We start from the raw sequence: 21,286 nt of genomic DNA on the forward strand, positions 1-21,286 counted from the left end.
AGGTCCATGTGGAGGGGTGGTCAGGTCAACTCCCTGTTCGTTCCTCTCCAGGAAGGATGAGACCATTCGTGCCTCCTCAAATTCCCTTCTTGCTTGACGGTGCCGTCGCTGCTGTGCCAGGTCCTTGGCAATGAATTCCCGTTACTGTAGAGCTCTACGGGCCTGCACATCCAATAGGTGATATCGTTCGTCAGCCTGTCGTTCCTCCTCAATCTGAAGCTCAATTTCCTCCAACGCTAATAGGACAGCGGTCTGTGAATCGCTGAGGGCTAGTGAATGGCGGCTGCCATGGCCACTTCGAAAGGGGTATCCACTGGTCGAGCTCTCACTCCATCTAGAGTGCCTCGTCGATTTCCCATTAGTTAAGGGGTGAGCGGAGCCTGCCTCAGGAAGCTGGTCGACCTGTGCGGTGGGTGTTACCTCCTCCATAGGTTCTTCCTGTAGACCACTTTCCCGTCCCAAAGCAGTTTCCGGTCCCTGGCTCGGAGGGGATGGTTGATTGCTGAAACGTACAGTTGATCCATCACCACTTTGAGCTCTGGTGGGCTTGCCCTTTGATGTGGGAAACTCGACCACATAATCCTTAAGATAACCAGGTGCTTGTCTGGTTCTTCTGGTGGTTGAGGATGAAACCAGGTGCTTGTCTGGTTCTTCTGGTGGTTGAGGATGAAACCAGGTGCTTGTCTGGTTCTTCTGGTGGTTGAGGATGAAGCCTTCCTTGTTGCTTTCGGCTTAGCTCCTGGATCTTTTATTGGTTCCAAGACTTTTCCCTCAGCTGCTTTCTTCCTCTCTCCTTCCTTCCAGTGGAGACAATTCTTCCTTCTCCATTTCCTTTTCACCTGTCTTTGGTTCAGTCATGATCCTGCTCAAAGGACCATTGAAAGATTAGTGGAATCTGTGTGGGGAGGAATGGATGAGACTGAGGCAGGAATTCCTTTAACCATAAAGTGGTATATTTACTGGGTAGTCTGTGCTGCATAACAAAGGAAACAGAATAACATGTATCCAATCAAATTGATAACATGTATACAATCAAAATCATAATCACAAAGATCAAATCATAACAATCATTCATTATTAACATAATTAGGGAATTCAACAATCCAGTTCATTAAGAAGTCAATAGGAATCATCCTTGAGTCATTTATGCATGTAACTATATATCATAATCATGAGAAGAATAATACAAACAGTGATCGGTTATTCAATCTATAATCCCCATTAGTTTGATATCAGAATCGATCAGTTCAGCAAATGATGACATTTCATATTTCACCCTTTCAAGTGTCTTCAGATGTACATGTCATTTCATTACATATTAACCAGATATCGATGGCATAATTGGCCTGTGATGATCCGTAGGGCCGTGATCATTGACCATTCACATTACACAATAGGTTTGAAGCGTGCTCTCCAAGCCGCGCTTCGCCTTAATAACTATAAACAATAACTGATGGCCCACTCCCCCGATCGCAACAGATAGTTCAGATGAAAGGTAACAGATGAAAGGTAACAGATTTGGTGGATTTACGTGGATTCATGGACACACAGAACTTCTGGATTAGACGAAGTTAAGGACGAGAAAGCAGCGAGATCGGGCGATGGAGACTTCCTCCTTTTATGGAGTTGAGATCTGTCGGACATTTCCACCTGACCTAATTAAAAGCGCCCCTGGCCCAGCTGAGTAAGTGTCCATGAATTAAAGGATTCTTCCACCAACTCCATGGGCCTTTTCTACAGTTTTTCAGATTGTAACTTTAAACCACATTTGTTTCTAATACACAACTAATTTTCACCTGCCACAGTTCATGTGCAGCAGAATTCCATGAAAAAGGAAATCATTATTTGGAGATAATCATTTACAGAATAAACAAATCAGGAACAAGCACCTTGATTGGTTAAAAAGATTAGCGTTTACCCTCAGTGTTTTAAATATATTTTTGTATCTCTTCTTAAATCCACCCTCCTCTCAGTAATCCATCTTCAGGGAGAAGTGACACCATCAGAACAAGACCGTTGATGTTCTCCACGTGGTTGTGTTGACGGTGGGAGACCTGATGGGCAGGTTATCATCAGTCACGGACTTCCTCACTCCGACTGGCGGGGATGTTCTCATTAAGAAAGAGCACACAGTAGAGTAGGAGGTAGATAGATACAGTAGCTGTTCCCTCAGATCGTCTACATTACCGTCAGCAACTGCAGACCGACTGATCAGACCTAAAAACCACCTTTCATCCTAAATTACTACTCATTATGATTAGATCAGTCAGTTTGCAGCCGCCGGCAGCAACGTAGTTGGCCTCAAACACGCCCTATGTGAAGAAATAGCCTTGCGTTGATGGTCTTGCAGCCCTGGATGGAGAAGATCTTCTCACCTTTTGGGAAAAAGACAAATTCTCTGGCCATCTTGTCGACTACGTCCTGGTCGGGCTCCAAGCCCTTGGCGGACATTTCTGCCATGCCACACAGCAGCACGTGTCTGTACTCCAGAGGCAGGAAGGGGATAAAGAAGTCAACTAGGTTCTTCTCTATCAGACTAGAGTGCCACAACCCACCTACACAAAGGGAGGGAGGGAGGGACACAGTCATGAGATGGGCAAGAAGAAGCTACCACCAATTTCTTACCCAATCCTCTCAGATGTACACAAGTGCCTAGGGGGTAAGGATAGTCATAAGATGGGCAGGGACAAGAAAGGCAGATGGACAGAATATAGACAGAATATAGATATCACAGGTAATCTTTGTATTGAAGGTCTGAAAAGACTAAAATAACATCCCCAGTCTTCTAATCCCAGGCTTAGTAACATAAAATGAGAGAATCCTGACCTTAGAGAAACATGTGCATGATTAGTTAAATATAAAAAAGAGTTACCAAAAGTGCATAAGTTAGGCTTCAGCCCTAAAGAAGGACAGCAAAGTGGCTTACTGTTCTTGTTGTTGAACACGGACAGGGAGAGAGCTGGTTCTAAGTCATGCAATTGTATCTCTTCTCGGTCTCGACCTGCTTTCCAGAAGTCCAGGGCCACCTGTGTTATGTCCTGTCTTCCAGCGTTGCTATGGAGATGAGCAAAACAAACTAGTAGATATTAAAGTTGCACTATGCAGAAATTTCCTGGTTGCTAAAACTAATAGTTCGCCTAATTTCAGTTTGTGACAAAATAAGCTAGTATAGAGAATCACTGTACCATCTAAACCGCTGTAAAATATATTTTCTACAACTAATAATATTGTTGATTCAGCTGAAGCTGAAGCTGAAGCTGAAGTAACTGAACTTTAGTTTTGGGAGGCCGTATCTGATTGACAGCTGACTTTTAGCTAAGTAAAACCATGGACACTGCAACGAGTCGTTAAGTTGTGGGAAAGATAGGATGATGGATGACTAATATATTTGACTGTAAATCCAGTTTTAAAAAACGTAAGATTCCAAAAACAACACAGGAATTCTTATCACACACTGCTGGTCTGTCTGGCCTACCTGAGGAAGATGAAGATGGCTTGGCGGTAGGAGACCCTGTCCAGATATTCGTAGTATTCCAGGTAGGGCTTTATACAGTCGATTAGGCCAGGGTGCATCTTGTCCATCTCGTCAAAGATGAACATGGAACGTGGGCAGTTGGTGACGTTGCCTTTGACCCACTGCTGCAGCTGAGACTGGGGGATGGTCACAACAGTTTACATTTACATTACATTTAAGTCATTTAGCAGACGCTCTTATCCAGAGCGACTTACAAATTGGTGCATTCACCTTATGATATCCAGTGGAACAACCACTTTACAATAGTGCATCTAACTCTTTTAAGGGGGGGGGTTAGAAGGATTACTTTATCCTATCCTAGGTATTCCTTAAAGAGGTGGGGTTTCAGGTGTCTCCGGAAGGTGGTGATTGACTCCGCTGACCTGGCGTCGTGAGGGAGTTTGTTCCACCATTGGGGTGCCAGAGCAGCGAACAGTTTTGACTGGGCTGAGCGGGAACTGTACTTCCTCAGAGGTAGGGAGGCGAGCAGGCCACAGGTGGATGAAGTTTAAACACATACTTATCTACAGCAGTGAAGATATATTTTGCGGCATTGCTGTAAGCTATTAAAAAAATTCAGATATACCAGTCAAAAGTTTGGACACACCTCATTCTACGTTTTTATTTTTTACTATTTTCTACATTGTAAAATAATAGTGAAGACATCAAAACTATGAAATAACACATACGGAATCATACAGTAACCAAAAAAGTGTTAAAACAATCCAAATATATTTTATATTTGAGATTCTACAAAAGTAGCCACCATTTGCCTTGACAGCTTTGCACACTCTTGGCATTCTCTCAACCAGCTTCCTACATATGCTGAGCAATTGTTGATTGCTTTATCTTCACTCTGCGGTCCAACTCATCCCAAACCATCTCAATTGGTTTGAGGTCAGGTAATTGTGGAGGCCAGGTCATCTGATGCAGCACTCCATCACTCTCCTTCTTGGTCAAATAGCCCTTACACAGCCTGGAGGTGTGTTGGGTCACTGTCCTGTTGAATAAACAAAATGGTTGTCCAACTAAGCACAAACCAGATGGGATGGCGTATCACTGCAGAATGCTGTGATAGCCATGCTGGTTGTGTGCCTTGAATTCAAAATAAATCACAACAGTGTCACCAGCAAAGCACTCCCAGACCATCACACCTCTTCCATGCTTCACGGTGGGAACTACACATACAGATATCATCCATTCACCTACTCTGCGTCTCAAAGACATCTCACACTGCTTGTGTTTCTCGGCTCAAGCAAGTCTCTTCTTCTCATTGCTGTCCTTTGGTAGTGGTTTCTTTGCAGCAATTTGACCACGAAGGCCTGATTCACGCAGTCTCTGAACAGTTGATGATGAGATGTGTCTGTTACTTGAACTCGGTGAAGCATTTATTTGGGCTGCAATTTATAAAGCTGGTAACTGTAATGAACTTATCCTCTGCAGAAGAAGTAACTCTGGGACTTCCTTTCCTGTGGCGGTCCTCATGAGAGCCAGTTTCGTCATCGCACTTGATGTATTTTGCAACTGCACTTGAAGAAACGTTCAAAGTTCTGGAAATGTTCTGTATTGACTGACCTTCAAGTCTTAAAGTAATGACGGACTGTCGTTTCTCTTTGCTTATTTGAGCTGTTCTTTTTAACAAAGTTTATTTAGATTTGTTTAACACCTTTTTGGTTACTACATGATTCCATATGTGTTATTTCATAGTTTTGATGTCTTCACTGTTATTCTACAATGTAGAAAATAGTAAAAAAAAAAAAAAAAAAAAACACGGAATGAGTAGGTGTGTTCAAACTTTTGACTGATACTGTACTTCCCCTATGATATAGAACCCTCAAATCCAAATATGGACCTTGAAGCCAGTTCCACTGCTTTTTTCTTTCTTCCCATCTAACCAGGGACTGATTTAGACCTGGGACACCATGTGGGTGCAATTAATTACCAGGTAGATCAGAAAACCAACAGTACTCCAGACCTTGTAGGGTTTGATTTCAACTCCACTGATATAGAATATGCATAAGAGCGATTTTTTTTTACAGTCCAATTCTCCATTGAGAATTTCCCTGCCACGGTTACTGGGGATTATATTTCAATTAAACAAAATACTTGTTTTACCTTGTAGTTCTCAATCTGACTCGGATGAGGAAAGTGCACTTGTGACTCAAAATGATGGACGAAACTGCTGGCCATGCCCTCCTTGTAGATGTTTTCAGCTATCAACTGGGTGACGAAGTTCTTCCCTGTGCCAGAACAGCCATGAAGGGAGAGCACCAGGGGCTTTTTAGGGTTTTTATCGTTCATGAAACCCGTTACAGCTTTCTGGATGACTCTGGAAGCAACATGTTGACCAATCAGCTTCTGATCTAGGGCCACTTCCAAACCTGATGACAGGGCAGAAGTTGATTATTAAGTGTCAATGAACGGGATGTGCTACGAATACACCATTATTTCTATACAAATTATATGTGGTTATCTTAATAACGTGATTAGTTACACATGTAGAGCACAGCTGCTATGTAGGCTAGCGGTGCACGAGTTAGCTGTTTGTTCACTCGCACCCGCAATTGCTAATAACCCATCCACAACCACCCGACTTTCCCTCATGGGTGAGGATCAAAGATGGCAGACCCCCCCCCCCCTCTCTCCCACCAGAGGGGAAGAAGTGGGGCCGGTTGTATGACTTTAACGACCGGTCGTAAACTCTCTCCCTCTTGCACTGCAGTATGGAGAAGTCAAAAATCCTTTGTGTGTAGAGAGACTCTTGCCAAAACTTCAAACATCAAAAGATTGGACATTGGAACATTAGCTTTAATATCCAAACGTCTGGAATGGTTGGTGGGACCCAAACAATAATTATGTCATATCCTTTGTTGTTTTGTAATATCATTAAGGAGGGTATAACTAAATAACGGTATCTCTAAGGGTGTACACATTCCAGTTAGATTTACATCTGTTGTAATACATATATGATTAAATATGAAACAATTTCTGAGAAGATAAATGTGATTTTAGCCTTCCTAATTAGATCATTATTTTTCAAATATACTTTGCCAAGTCAGTAACCACGCCCACGTGGGCACAGACATTATGCCAAAACGATGGAATGCCCTTTTTGCCAGAGTGCTTATAAAGTACTCCTAACGAAATTTACATTAGACCAAGCAGCCGGACAGTGTACACCGGACATCACGTAATGGTTAAAACTACAAGACCAGTATACGAAGGTGAAGACGGGACTACACATTCACAGTCTGCAGCTGAAGTCGGAAATTTACATACACTTAGGTTGGAGTCATTAAAACTAGTTTTTTTTCAACCACTTCACACATTTCTTGTTAACAAACTATAGATTTGGCAAGTCGGTTAGGACTTTACTTTGTGCATGACAAGTAATTTTTCCAACAATTGTTTACAGACAGATTATTTCACTATATCACAATTCCAGGGGGTCAGAAGTTTACATACACTAAGTTAATTCACTAAACAGCTTGGAAAATTCCAGAAAATTAGGTAATGGCTTTAGAAGCTTCTGATAGGCTAATTGACATAATTTGAGTCAATTGGAGGAGTACCTGTGGATGTATTTCAAGGCCTACCTTCAAACTCATTGCCTCTTTGCTTGATATCATGGGAACATCAAAATAAATGAGCCAAGACTTTAGAAAGAAATTTGTAGACCTCCACAAGTCTGGTTCATCCTTGAGAGCAATTTCCAAATGGCTGAAGGTACCACGTTCATCTGTACAAACAATAGTACGCAAGTATAAACACCATGGGACCACACAGCCGTCATACTGCTCAGGAAGGCGACGCGTTCTGTCTCCTAGAGATGAACCTACTTTGGTACGAAAAGTGCAAATCAATTACAGAAAAGGAACTTCTGAAGATGCAGGAGGAAACAGGTACCAACGTATCTTTATCCACAGTAAAATGAGTCCTATATCAACATAACCTGAAAGGCCGCTCAGCAAAGAAGAAGCCACTGCTCCAAAATCGCCATAAAAAAAGCCAGACTATAGTTTGCAACTGCACATGGGGACAAAGATTGTACTTTTTGGAGAGATGTCCTCTGGTCTGATGAAACAAAAATAGAACTGTTTGTCCATAATGACCATCTTCATGTTTGGAGGAAAAAGGGGGAGGCTTGCAAGCCGAAGAACACCATCCCAACCGTGAAGGACGGGGGTGGCAGCATCATGTTGTGGGGGTGCTTTGCTGCAGGAGGGACTGGTGCACTTCACAAAATAGATGGCATCATGAGGCAACATCTCAAGACATCAGTCAGGAAGTTAAAGCTTGGTCGCAAATGGGTCTTCCAAATGGACAATGACCCCAAGCATACTTCCAAAGTTGTGGCAACATGGCTTAAGAACAACAAAGTCAAGGTATTGGAGTGGCCATCACAAAGCCCTGACCTCAATCATATAGAAAATTTGTGGGCAGAACTGAAAAAGCGTGTGTGAGGAAGGAGGCCTACAAACCTGATTCAGTTACACCAGCTCTGTCAGGAGGAATGGGCCAAAGTCACCCAACTTATTGTGGGAAGCTTGTGGAAGGCTACCCAAAACATTTGACCCAAGTTAAACAATTTAAAGGCAATGCTTCCAAATACTAATTGAGTGTATATAAACTTCTGACCCACTGGGAATGTGATGAAAGAAATAAAAGCTGAAATAAATCATTCTCTCTACTATTATTCTGACATTTCACATTCTTAAAATAAAGTGGTGATCCTAACTGACCTAAGACAGTGAATTTTTACTAGGATTAAATGTCAGGAATTGTGAAAAACTGAGTTTAAATGTATTTGGCTAAGGTGTATGTAAACTTCCGACTTCAACTGTATATGTAAAATAGTCTAGGAAATTCAATCGTAGACGAGAACACCTCGTGGTACAGTTTTGTAGTATACATTCTAACTAACACTTCCAGAACAAAAGCCTACTACAACTACAAAAGATGTTGCAAACTCTGGTGGACAACCAGAGACTTACATGACCAGAGAACCTCCCACAGAACATCGAGTTCTACAGAGGGATGACAGAGAAAGACATAGGCGTAAATATATACATTGCAATTCTTGTCGAATGAGCGGTCGTTCATGTGCAAAGTATTCATATTCCCATGAGCATAGCTTACAAACGTCCCGATAGTTAAATTCCTTTGCCTCTCCCTTTCCCTCTCTTTTGAATCCTCCATATTGTGTAACAAGCCGTCATATCGGTTTAGTCCACTAGGAACCTATCATTGCATTGTGTTAGTAACCAATAACTATGCTGTGTTTGTGCGTGTTTATGAATTTCTGTGTGATTATTTAGTTAGTAAATAAATAATTAAGCCAATTTGTATATCGCTGATTTATCATTTATGTTAGGGTTCGTGCAGATTTGAAGTCAACTGCGATCAAAAATGAGACTGAGGTATAATTAGAATTAATGATTGATTTTATTTTTGTATTTTATTTTGAGATTAAATTGATGACTAATATGATATCGAAATTCTGATATTGTTGAGTTAATTCGGGAAATGGTAACTCATTAAAACAAACTTTTCCCGTGGTGCCCCAGGTTACTAATGAGTTAATTGTTGCATGATTAATATAAATCAAGTAATAATTAAACGTTAGGTAATCGATTCGATAAAACAGCATGTCATCACAAGGATAGTCACGACACGTGATAACGTGAAAATCTGAGGCCCGCATCCAACCCTAACCCGCTAATATAGAAACTGCGCTGTAGGCTACAGTCAGATGAAACAATTTTTGTCAGGGGGTGCATATTTTTTTGACTGATTTAGATAGCTATAGCTGTGTTCGAATATCCATATTAACATACTGTATACTACAATGATTATATACACTAGACTATTAGTTCATTTTAGTATACTGTAAACGAACGGTATCCTTTAAGTTGAGTGTAATAGCTCTTTGCTTGTCTGCCGGAAGTTGTTGCTATGCAACCTTTTGCTAGCTAGTTGGCATAAATTACTAGCTAGACATTTTACAACTTTGGGTGTGTTCTTCAATTCAATTTGGAGTTCCAGAGTGTGCCCATAAATTCAGAGCGTTGTCAGATTGTCCGTTTGTAAATTCTGACCGTTTCTCTCTCAGAGTGCACACTGGACGCTCGGGGCGAAGAGTAGGGTTGATTTGAGTGTTCTGGCCTTACAACGGCAGTCAAGCACCCAAGCTAACGTTGGCTAAGTAGCTTGCTAGCTACTTCCAGACACAAATGAGACCACCCGGACCATTTTACTCGCCCTAGCAGAGCTGGTTAGGTAGTTTTCATGTTATCCATTGGTGACTAACTGTGCTGCTGGAAACAATTTATTTGCGCTTTTTTGCCAACGTTTACTGACACCGGCCATATTCAACGGGTGTTGAGCGCCCGTAAATTCATTATTCTGCGCTCTGGTACAGAGTGCTCTGAAATCGGAGTATAGTCGTGGCCAAAAGTTTTGAGAATGACACAAATATTAATTTCCACAAAGTTTGCTGCTTCAGTGTCTTTAGATATTTTTGTCAAATGTTACTATGGAATACTGAAGTATACTTACAAGCATTTCATAAGTGTCAAAGGCTTTTATTGACAATTACATGAAGTTGATGCAAAGAGTCAATATTTGCAGTGTTGACCCTTCTTTTTCAAAACCTCTGCAATCCACCCTGGCATGATGTTAATTAACTTCTGGGCCACATCCTGACTGATGGCAGCCCATTCTTGCATAATCAATGCTTGGAGTGTGTCAGAATTTGTGGGTTTTTGTTTGTCCACCCGCCTCTTGAGGATTGACCACAAGTTCTCAATGGGATTAAGGTCTGGGGAGTTTCCTGGCCATGGACCCAAAATATCAATGTTTTGTTCCCTGAGCCGCTTAGTTATCACTTTTGCCTTATGGCAAGGTGCTCCATCATGCTGGAAAGGGCATTGTTCATCACCAAACTGTTCCTGGATGGTTGGGAGAAGTTGCTCTCGGAGGGTGTGTTGGTACCATTCTTTATTCATGGCTGTGTTCTTAGGAAAAATTGTGAGTGAGCCCACTCCCTTGGCTGAGAAGCAACCCCACACATGAATGGTCTCAGGATGCTTTACTGTTGGCATGACACAGGACGGATGGTAGCGCTCACCTTGTCTTCTCCGGACAATGTTTTTTCCCGGATGGATGCCCCAAACAATCGGAAAGGGGATTCATCAGAGAAAATGACTTTACCCCAGTCCTCAGCAGTCCAATCCCTGTAACTTTTGCAGAATATCAGTCTGTCCCTGATGTTTTTCCTGGAGAGAAGTGGCTTCTTTGCTGCCCTTCTTGACACCAGGCCATCCTCCAAAAGTTTTCACCTCACTGTGCGTGCAGATGCACTCACACCTGCCTGCTGCCATTCCTGAGCAAGCTCTGTACTGGTGGTGCCCCGATCCCGCAGCTGAATCAACTTTAGGAGACGGTCCTGGCGCTTGCTGGACTTACTTGGGCGCCCTGAAACCTTCTTCAAAACAATTGAACCGCTCTCCTTGAAGGTCTTGATGATCCAATAAATGGTTGATTTAGGTGCAATCTTACTGGCAGCAATATCCTTGCCTGTGAAGCCCTTTTTGTGCAAAGCAATGATGACGGCACGTGTTTCCTTGCAGTTAACCATGATTGACAGAGGAAGACAAATGATTCCAAACACCACCCTCCTTTTGAAGCTTCCAGTCTGTTATTCGAGCTCAATCAGCATGACAGAGAGATCTCCAGCCTTGTCCTCATCAACACTCACACCCATGTTAACGAGAAAATCACTGACATGATGTCAGCTGGTCCTTTTGTGGCAGGGCTGAAATGCAGTGGAAATGTTTTTGGGGGATTCAGTTGATTTGCATGGCAAAGAGGGACTTTGCAATTAATTGCAATTCATCTGACCACTCCTCATAACATTCTGGAGTATATGCAAATTGCCATCATACAAACTGAGGCAGCAGACTTTGTAAAAATGAATATTTGTGTCATTCTCAACTTTTGGCCACGACTGTAGATAGCTAGAGCGAATTCACGAAAACACCTGAATGTCCATTGAGAATGCACAACGACTATACCATTTAGCTAAGAATGAGGGAATAATCAAGTCAATAAACGTTGGGTAGTTAGTTAGATAGCCTGTAGTTAATATACTGGCAAGTTTGATGTATAAGTAGCCAACTAATGTTAGGTACCTAGCTAACATACCGGTACATATTGCTGTAATGATATGCTATGTCGTTCGTAAGGACAGAGTAGCTAACAAATTGTCAGCCAATATAACATGGAAATAGTATCCTCTGCGTGTATACTTCCTATTTTGGCCAATGTAGTACAACATCAGTGACCTTTTGGTATTAGCGTACAGAGGCCCATTATCAGCAACCATCACTCCTGTGTTCCAATGGAACATTGTGTTAGCCTTTTAAAAATGATCAACTTGGACTAGCAAACACAACGTGCCATTGGAACACATGAGTGATGGTTTCTGATAATGGGCCTCTGTACACCTATGTAGATATTCCATAAAAAAATCAGTCATTTCCAGCTACAATAGTCATTTACAACAATAACAATGTCTACACTGTATTTCTGATCAATTTGATGTTATTTTAATGGACAACAAAAATGTGCTTTTCTTTCAAAAACAAGGACATTTCTAAGTGATCCCAAACTTTTGAACGGTAGTGTAGCTAGCTAGCTACTACAGCCAGCTCATCTCAAGTCTCTGGGTACAGAGTCTGTTCTGTGTATGGAAATGTTTTGTAGCCTTTTTGTCCCGTTTCAAACTAACTTGGCTAGTTTGCGCCAGTTGATGTACCATTAGAGCTAGCCAAAAGTTGGCTAACTTTACCTGGCTAGCTCACAAACTTTAGATATTATTTTTGTCTCAATCACACTAGACCTGAATTAAACGATGAAACCAGCGGCCAAACGATTTTAGACGATTTTTATTAGAGTCAGTTTAGCAATGTAACGTTATTGATCTGTCAGTTTCCCTAGCTAATTCCCTATTTTTCAAACAAACACGATATGAACAGCTATACAGACTACACTGTCATCGTGAACGGTCAGTGATGATGATGAATGGATAAAGATATCTTTGAATGCACAGTCATGTTCATATAATCTCAGACATAAATTACTAAAGTTTAAAATCATCCACAGAACATCCTACATGCCAATGAAACTGAATATCATGTAATTGCTCTGCTGGATGTGGAAAACACAAAAGGGGACATATTTGCATATGTTACGATCTTGTGAAGGCTGGGTATATTCTGGCAAAGAGTATGTTATTTTATCTCTGCATGTCGACAGATTCTCCCTTATCCCTGGTTTTGTTTGCTTGGAAATGTTGATACTGGAGACTTATCAGAAGAAACTGTAACCTAGCATTTATAGCGGCTAAGAAACGCGTCGCCATTCATTGGAAGGTTGGTTATCCTACCAGAATGTCAAGATGTATCACTAGATTTGATTTATTACAAGATTAAGGGTCTACTGTGCAACATTCATAAGGTCTGGGTGCCTTATATGGAATAGCCTACTGTATGACAAAAGGGCTCTATTTAATTTACTTTAGTCGAGCAGTCATAAATAGATACATTTTTTTCATGGCCCAAGAGACACTTGTGTGATTTGCGAATGCCTCAGTGGACTAATCCATTGATGAGGCCGCGAGGATGCCACGGTTCAAGAATATGGGGATTGTGGCTCAGATGCACAAGGCACGTCTCTCTCCAGAATGCACTCTCTTCTGCCATTTTGTGGGCATTCATTGTTTCGTAACTTCATTGTGTGCATTGTTTGCTGTGTATCAATTCCCCATTACATAAACTCAGCAAAAAAAGAAACGTCCTCTCACTGTCAACTGCGTTTATTTTCAGCAAACTTAACATGTGTAAATATTTGTATGAACATAAGATTCAACAGACAAACTGAACAAGTTCCACAGACATGTGACTAACAGAAATGGAATAACGTGTCCCTAAACAAAGGGAGGGGGGGGGGGGGGGGTCAAAATCTAAAGTAACAGTCAGTATCTGGTGTGGCCACCAGCTGCATTAACCTCTTGAAGCTAAGGGGCAGTATTTTTATGTTTGGAAAAATAAGGTTCCCAAAGTAAACGGCCTATTTCTCAGGCCCAGATGCTAGAATATGCATATAATTGACAGATTAGGATAGAAAACACTCTAAAGTTTCCAAAACTGTCAAAATATTGTCTGTGAGTATAACAGAACTGATTTTGCAGGCGAAAACCTGAGGAAATCAACCAGGAAGTGCCTTTTATTTGGAAAAATCCCTGTTCCATTGCCTGCCTTTCCTCCATTTAAAGGGATATCAACCAGATTCATTTCCCCAAGGCTTCCACAGGGTGTGACCAGTCTTTAGACATAGTTTCAAGCTTTTATTCTGAAATATTAGCGAGATTTATCAAATCGAGTCAGTGGACTGCCAGATGTCCTTCGATTAGTTCATGCGCGCGAAGTGGTAGCTCGATATATTATTTCTCTCTTGTATTTAATAGTTTACCGTCCGGTTTAAATATTATCGATTATTTATGTTAAAAACAACCTGAGGATTGATTTTAAAAAACATTTGACATGTTTCTACGAACTTTACGGAAACTATTTGGAATTTGTGTCTGCCCTTCATGACTGGCACGAGCCTGTGGATTACTGAACAAAACGCGCCAACCAAATGGAGGTTTTTGGATATAAAAATAATCTTTATCAAACAAACGGAACATTTATTGTTTAACTGGGACTCTCGTGAGTGCAAACATCTGAAGATCATCAAAGGTAAGCGATTAATTTTATTGCTTTTCTGACCAATCTACATTGCTGCTAGCTGTTTGTAATGTTTTGTCTAGTGATCGATAAACTCACACAAATGCTTGGATTGCTTTCGCTGTAAAGCATATTTTCAAAATCTGACACAGGTGAATTAACAACAAGCTAAGCTGTGTTTTGGTATATTGCACTTGTGATTTCATGAAATGAAATATTTTTTTAAATATTTTTTAATTTGGCGCTCTGCAATTCAGTGGATGTTGACGAAAATGATCCCGCTAAAGGGATCGGTGCGCCAAGAGGTTTTAAGTACTGCAGTGCATCTCCTCATGGACTGCACCAGATTTGCCATTTCTTGCTGAGAGATGTTACCCCACTCTTCCACCTAGGCACCTGCAAGTTCCCTGACATTTCTGGGGGGGAATGGCCCTAGCCCTCACCCTCCGATCCAACAGGTCCCAGACGTGCTCAATGGGATTGAGATCCGGGCTCTTCGCTGGCCATGGCAGAACACCGACATTCCTGTCTTGCAGGAAATCACGCACAGAACGAGAAGTATGGCTGGTGGCATTGTCATGTTAGGGTGGCAATGTCATGCTGGAGTGGTCATGTCAGGATGAGCCTGCCGGAAGGGTACCACATGAGGGAGGACGATGTCTTCCCTGTAACGCACAGCGTTGAGATTGCCTGCAATGACAACAAGCTCAGTCCGATGATGCTGTGACACAATGCCCCAGACCATGACTGATCCCGCTCCAGAGTACAGGCCTCGGTGTAACGCTCATTCCTTCGACGATAAACGCGAATCCGCCATCACCCCTGGTGAGACAAAACCGCGACTCGTCAAAGAGCACTTTTTGCCAGTCCTATCTGGTCCAGCAACGGTGGGTTTGTTGTGCCTATAGGCAACGTTGTTGCCGGTGATGTCTGGTGAGGACCTGCCTTACAACAGGCCTACAAGCCCTCAGTCCAGCCTATCTCAACCTATTGCGGACAGTCTGAGCACTGATGGATGGAGGGATTGTGTTCCTGGTGTAACTCGGGCAGTTGTTGCCATCCTGTACCTGTCCCGCAGGTGTGATGTTCAGATGTACCGATCCGGTGCAGATGTTGTTACACATGGTCTGCTACTGCGAGGACGATCAGCTGTCCATTCGGTCTCCCTGTAGCGCTGTGTTAGACATCTCACAGTACGGACATTGCAATTTATTGCCCTGGCCACCTGTGCAGTCCTCATGCCTCCTTGCAGCATGCCTAAGGCACGTTCACGCAGATGAGCAGGGACGCTGGCATCTTTCTTTTGGTGTTTTTCAGAGTCAGTAGAAAGGCCTCTTTAGTGTCCTAAGTTTTCATAACTGTGACCTTAATTGCCTACTGTCTGTAAGCTTTAAGTGACTTAACGACCGTTCCACAGGTGCATGTTCATTAATTGTTTATGGTTCATTGAACAAGCATGGGAAACAGTGTTAAAACCCTTTACAATGAAGATCTGTGAAGTTATAGGGCGGCAGGTAGCCTAGTGGTTAGAGCGTTGGACTAGTAATCGAAAGGTTGCAATATCAAATCCCCGAGCTGACAAGGTAAAAATCTGTTGTTCTGCCCCTGAACAAGGCTGTTAACCCACTGTTCCTAGGCCGTCATTGAAAATAAGAATGTGTTCTTAACTGACTTGCCTAGTTAAATAAAAGGTAAAATACATTTGGATTTTTACGAATTATCTTTCAAATACAGGGTCTTGAAAAAGGTACGTTTCTTTTTTTGCTGAGTTGACATTACATTAGTAGCCTACATTTAATGTTAATTCCCTTAATTTCTAATCTGCAATGTTTGTTTATGGTCATTTCTGTTAATGCATTCAATATATTTTTATTAAAGTAATTTACCATTAGTTCTCATTGTCAGAGTGGACATGTGTTTTGCAGAACTCACAACCTATGCTACACTTGTGAGAAACAAGTTTGATTTATTTCATTACATTTACATCAATTTATTCATTGTCTTTTGTTTTAAACGCCCCCGTCAATGTTGAGTAAGGACGAGCACCTGATTACACATATAGAAGTAGGACTAGTCTACCTGGCCTGCACGCAAATGTAGGGCTATAAATTTGCCCATTTGGAGATGTCTGATAGTTAAGACAACAGAAATACTCACACCCACTAATGAGCTTTGGAGCTTCTCAAAGTAATTTTTTCTTCACCTCAAAACAGCAAGTAAACAAAGTCTGCTTTTACAATCAATTGTGAATGACAATAGGTTCTCAAAGTATTTGAACAATATTTCCAGCTCTCTCCCTTTCGATAACCACTCGGCATGAAAGGGAAAAATGGAATGCTCTGATCCAGTGGAAATCATAAAATACCTGATTACTTCTTATCCCTTGCACAAAAAGCCTACAGCTGTGTCTGTTCAGAGATCACTGGCACTGGAAACTGAGGGCCCAGAATATTTTATACAATGTCTCAAGTTTGCTAGCACGAGTTTTGGGGCGACACAGTTGACAATTGATAAAAATGTTTCAAGATCGTTGCAGACAAGCCATGCGTAGCCAGTGTAATTTATATTATATTTATTTTCTACCTGCAGGCTGTAATGTATGTACAGTGGGGCAAAAAAGTATTTAGTCAGCCACCAATTGTGCAAGTTCTTCCACTTAAAAAGATGAGGCCTGTAATTTTCATCATAGGTACACTTCAACTATGACAGACAAAATGAGAAAACAAAAATCCAGAAAATCACATTGTAGGATTTTTAATGAATTTATTTGCAAATTATGGTGGAAAATAAGTATTTGGTCACCTACAAACAAGCAAGATTTCTGGCTCTCACAGACCTGTAACTTCTTCTTTAAGAGGCTCCTCTGTCCTCCACTCGTTACCTGTATTAATGGCACCTGTTTGAACTTGTTATCAGTATAAAAGACACCTGTCCACAACCTCAAACAGTCACACTCCAAACTCCACTATGGCCAAGACCAAACAGCTGTCAAAGGACACCAGAAACAAAATTGTAGACCTGCACCAGGCTGGGAAGACTGAATCTGCAATAGGTAAGCAGCTTGGTTTGAAGAAATCAACTGTGGGAGCAATTATTAGGAAATGGAAGACATACAAGACCACTGATAATCTCCCTCGATCTGGGGCTCCACGCAAGATCTCACCCAGTGGGGTCAAAATGATCACAAGAACGGTGAGCAAAAATCCCAGAACCACACGGGGGGACCTAGTGAATGACCTGCAGAGAGCTGGGACCAAAGTAACAAAGCCTACCATCAGTAACACACTACGCCGCCAGGGACTCAAATCCTGCAGTGCCAGACGTGTCCCCCTGCTTAAGCCAGTACATGTCCAGGCCCGTCTGAAGTTTGCTAGAGAGCATTTGGATGATCCAGAAGAAGATTGGGAGAATGTCAGATGAAACCAAAATATAACTTTTTGGTAAAAACTCAACTCGTCGTGTTTGGAGGACAAAGAATGCTGAGTTGCATCCAAAGAACACCATACCTACTGTGAAGCATGGGGGTGGAAACATCATGCTTTGGGGCTGTTTTTCTGCAAAGGGACCAGGACGACTGATCCGTGTAAAGGAAAGAATGAATGGGGCCATGTATCGTGAGATTTTGAGTGAAAACCTTCCATCAGCAAGGGCATTGAAGATGAAACGTGGCTGGGTCTTTCAGCATGACAATGATCCCAAACACACCGCCCGGGCAACGAAGGAGTGGCTTCGTAAGAAGCATTTCAAGGTCCTGGAGTGGCCTAGCCAGTCTCCAGATCTCAACCCCATAGAAAATCTTTGGAGGGAGTTGAAAGTCCGTGTTGCCCAGCAACAGCCCCAAAACATCACTGCTCTAGAGGAGATCTGCATGGAGGAATGGGCCAAAATACCAGCAACAGTGTGTGAAAACCTTGTGAAGACTTACAGAAAACGTTTGACCTCTGTCATTGCCAACAAAGGGTATATAACAAAGTATGGAGATAAACTTTTGTTATTGACCAAATACTTATTTTCCACCATAATTTGCAAATAAATTCATTAAAAATCCTACAATGTGATTTTCTGGATTTTCCCCCCTCATTTTGTCTGTCATAGTTGAAGTGTACCTATGATGAAAATGACAGGCTTCTCATCTTTTTAAGTGGGAGAACTTGCACATTTGGTGGCTGACTAAATACTTTTTTGCCCCACTGTATGTGTTGGCTTTATGTAGGTTATTATTACATAATTGGCAAATGGCAATAAAAGTTACTTTTATATTTGTATAATTTTCATTTAGATAGAATGTAGATTAATCACAGACTGATTTAGAGAAAATACTATTAAAAAAATACTATTAAAAATTAAATAAATAAAAATAAAAATTCCACAAAATTGCATATGAAAATCCTAACTGGCACGGAAATTGATAGAAATGGTAAGATAAATTGGCACTCCGAATGGAGAAGATTGCCGACTTCTGGTGTAGCCTATTACCGGCAACTTCAGGAGCATAACAGCAGAATCTGTGAAGGCCAGTAGGAGAAAGCGGGTCAGGAACAGGTTTTTTTTCTTCTGGTTAAGCTGCTGTCTCCGGCTCCCTTCGAGTAATTTGTGTGTCTTTTGTTTAACCTGTTTTGGAGACTGGTTTTTGTTCGGAATTTCAGATGACTGACGTGCTCAAAGTAAACTGCCTGTTACTCAGGCCCAGAAGCTAGGATATGCATATACTTGATAGCATTGGATACACTCTGAAGTTTCTAAAACTGTTAAAATAATGTCTGTGAGCATAACAGAACTGATATGGCAGGCGAAAACCAGAGAAAAATCCATACAGATTTTTTTTTTTTTGAGGTCACAGGTTATTTCAATGTTTGCCTATTAGATATACAAATAGATAGGACCCAGATTGCAGTTCCTATGGCTTCCACTAGATGTCAAAAGTCTTTAGAAGGGGTTTCAGGCCTGTTTTTTGAAAAAAGTAGTTTGAAGAACTCCAAGTAGTTTCTCATTAGAAAAGTGGTCTTATTGGGCCCGTCTGAAGTTTGCTAGAGAGCATTTGGATGATCCAGAAGAAGATTGGGCCTGTCTGAATTGGGCCCGTCTGAAATGAGGTGCGCGCACTTCGTTATTTATCTTCCCTATTCAACATACTGTTCTCCGTCTTAAATATTATTGTTTATTTAGATATTAGAGTACCTGAGGATTAATTAGAACCATCGTTTGGACGAACTTTACCGGTAACTTTTTGGATTCGTTTGTATGCATGTTGAAAGAGTGGATTACTGAGATCATTGGCGCCAACTAAACTGACTTTTTTGGATATAAAGGACTTTATCGAAACAAAACGACCATTCATTGTGTAGCTAGGACCCTTGGGATTGCAAACAGAGGAAGATGTTCAAAGGTAAGTGATTTATTTAATCGCTATTTGTGATTTTGTGACGCACGTGCTGGTTGAAAAAGTATGTTGGTGTGGGGCGCTGTCCTCAGATAATCGCATGGTATGCTTTCGCCGTAAAGCCTTTTTGAAATCTGACAACGCGGTTGGATTAACAAGAAGTTAAGCTTTTAATCAAACAGCGTGCTAAAAGCATCTGACTGGTTCAGTACATACAGTTGATTTTATTAAAACACATAGGGTGTGTCTATATATGGAAAAATACACATTTTAAAATTTCAATTAATAGATTGCTCAAAAGAAAAGACTACTCTTGGTTTATTGGGGACAGTCCTAGTAGAAATGCAGTAAATGAGTTATAGATGCCCAAAACCATTCTGAGGGAGGACCCCCTCTATGGTTATGTCCCCCCCCCCACATCTAAAACCAAAGTTGCACCCCTGATGTAAAACTATAGGAGGCATAGATTCAGTTGTTCCTAACTCACTTCACTCGTGCTAAACTGGTAGGCTTGCGCTACTGTTGCAGACACATGCGCAGATCAAACACACCTTTGGAACGCCAATTAAGGTGTTTAGATGTCCTTATAATTCGGAAGATACTCAGAAAACGAGGTGTTAATTTAGATTTTACGACGATTAACATAAGCATAGTATGGTGTTTACAAGACTTTGGCATAATCTGCCTACTGACATAATCAGTTTAATATCAAATTATTTCCGTGCATGTAAACGTTGCCTACTAGTTCTTATTGTCTACGCCGATCGATTTCTGCCCGTTCCAAAGCTTAGGTTTATGCACTAATGCCAGATAGAAGTTTGTCATTTATTTTAGGCTATGTAGCCTATAGATATGAACTACACAAGACTGCTACATTTATGGATTTAAGCTATCGTTTTCTCAAGCCGCCCGCCCAATATTTAATGGCCCTAATGTCAACCCTCGCATTCTAAAGTAGGCATATTGGTGGAGCTCGATGAGCAATTACAAGATTAAACATTTTAAAGGACTGACTGTCTACATGATCAAATAGTCGAAGTAAACCACGTAACACATCAACCACTTAATATTTAGCTGTACACATACCTGTTGAATTAAAAGCAATCCATTTTGATTGGCAACTTTCATTATGTACATAATTGTACAATTTCCGCCACACTGCTGCCAAACCGACCACAAATGTGGTTGAGAATGGTTCAAACGCGTTCACAAAAACATTCGATATCAAAACATAAAATACGAAAAAGGTTTTGTATGTTGCTCTCATTTTCACTTCACATAAACATTTAGCTACCTAGTTTATAATTTAGGAGTGCAAAGACGTTAGAAAAAGTGCAAGACAGCTATTTCCTCCTACGTAATCACTATGCGACACCAACACAGCAAAAACTAATTTGTAGCAAAATTGTCGTCACCAGGTATAATCCTGCGTTCCCATCATAGTCGGAACTACGAAATTCGGAATATCCGATTGCTAACTTGTTAAATTATACACGTGCAGCATTCAATTAAACAAATCGGGCATTTCCGAGTTCCGACTAACATATGAGCGCGACATAATGAACAGCTACAAATGGCAAAATCCCGCCTATTTACACAATT

At 41.3% G+C, this 21,286-nt stretch overlaps 1 protein-coding gene across 1 annotated transcript; it reads right to left on the reverse strand.

The window, feature by feature from the left end:
• Window positions 1-931: 931 nt before the first annotated feature.
• Window positions 932-21,118, reverse strand: LOC139552047 (torsin-1A-like). The gene is made up of 5 exons (XM_071363405.1): window positions 20,771-21,118; window positions 5,630-5,895; window positions 3,476-3,651; window positions 2,927-3,054; window positions 932-2,555 (listed from the first exon to the last, which is right to left on the reverse strand). The coding sequence occupies exons 1-5, from the start codon at window positions 20,949-20,951 to the stop codon at window positions 2,302-2,304; spliced, it is 1,005 nt and encodes a 334-aa protein (XP_071219506.1). The 5' UTR covers window positions 20,952-21,118; the 3' UTR covers window positions 932-2,301.
• Window positions 21,119-21,286: the final 168 nt, after the last annotated feature.

The sequence above is a fragment of the Salvelinus alpinus genome, chromosome 24, assembly GCF_045679555.1.
Source record: "Salvelinus alpinus chromosome 24, SLU_Salpinus.1, whole genome shotgun sequence".
In the NCBI taxonomy this organism is placed as follows: Eukaryota; Metazoa; Chordata; class Actinopteri; order Salmoniformes; family Salmonidae; genus Salvelinus; species Salvelinus alpinus.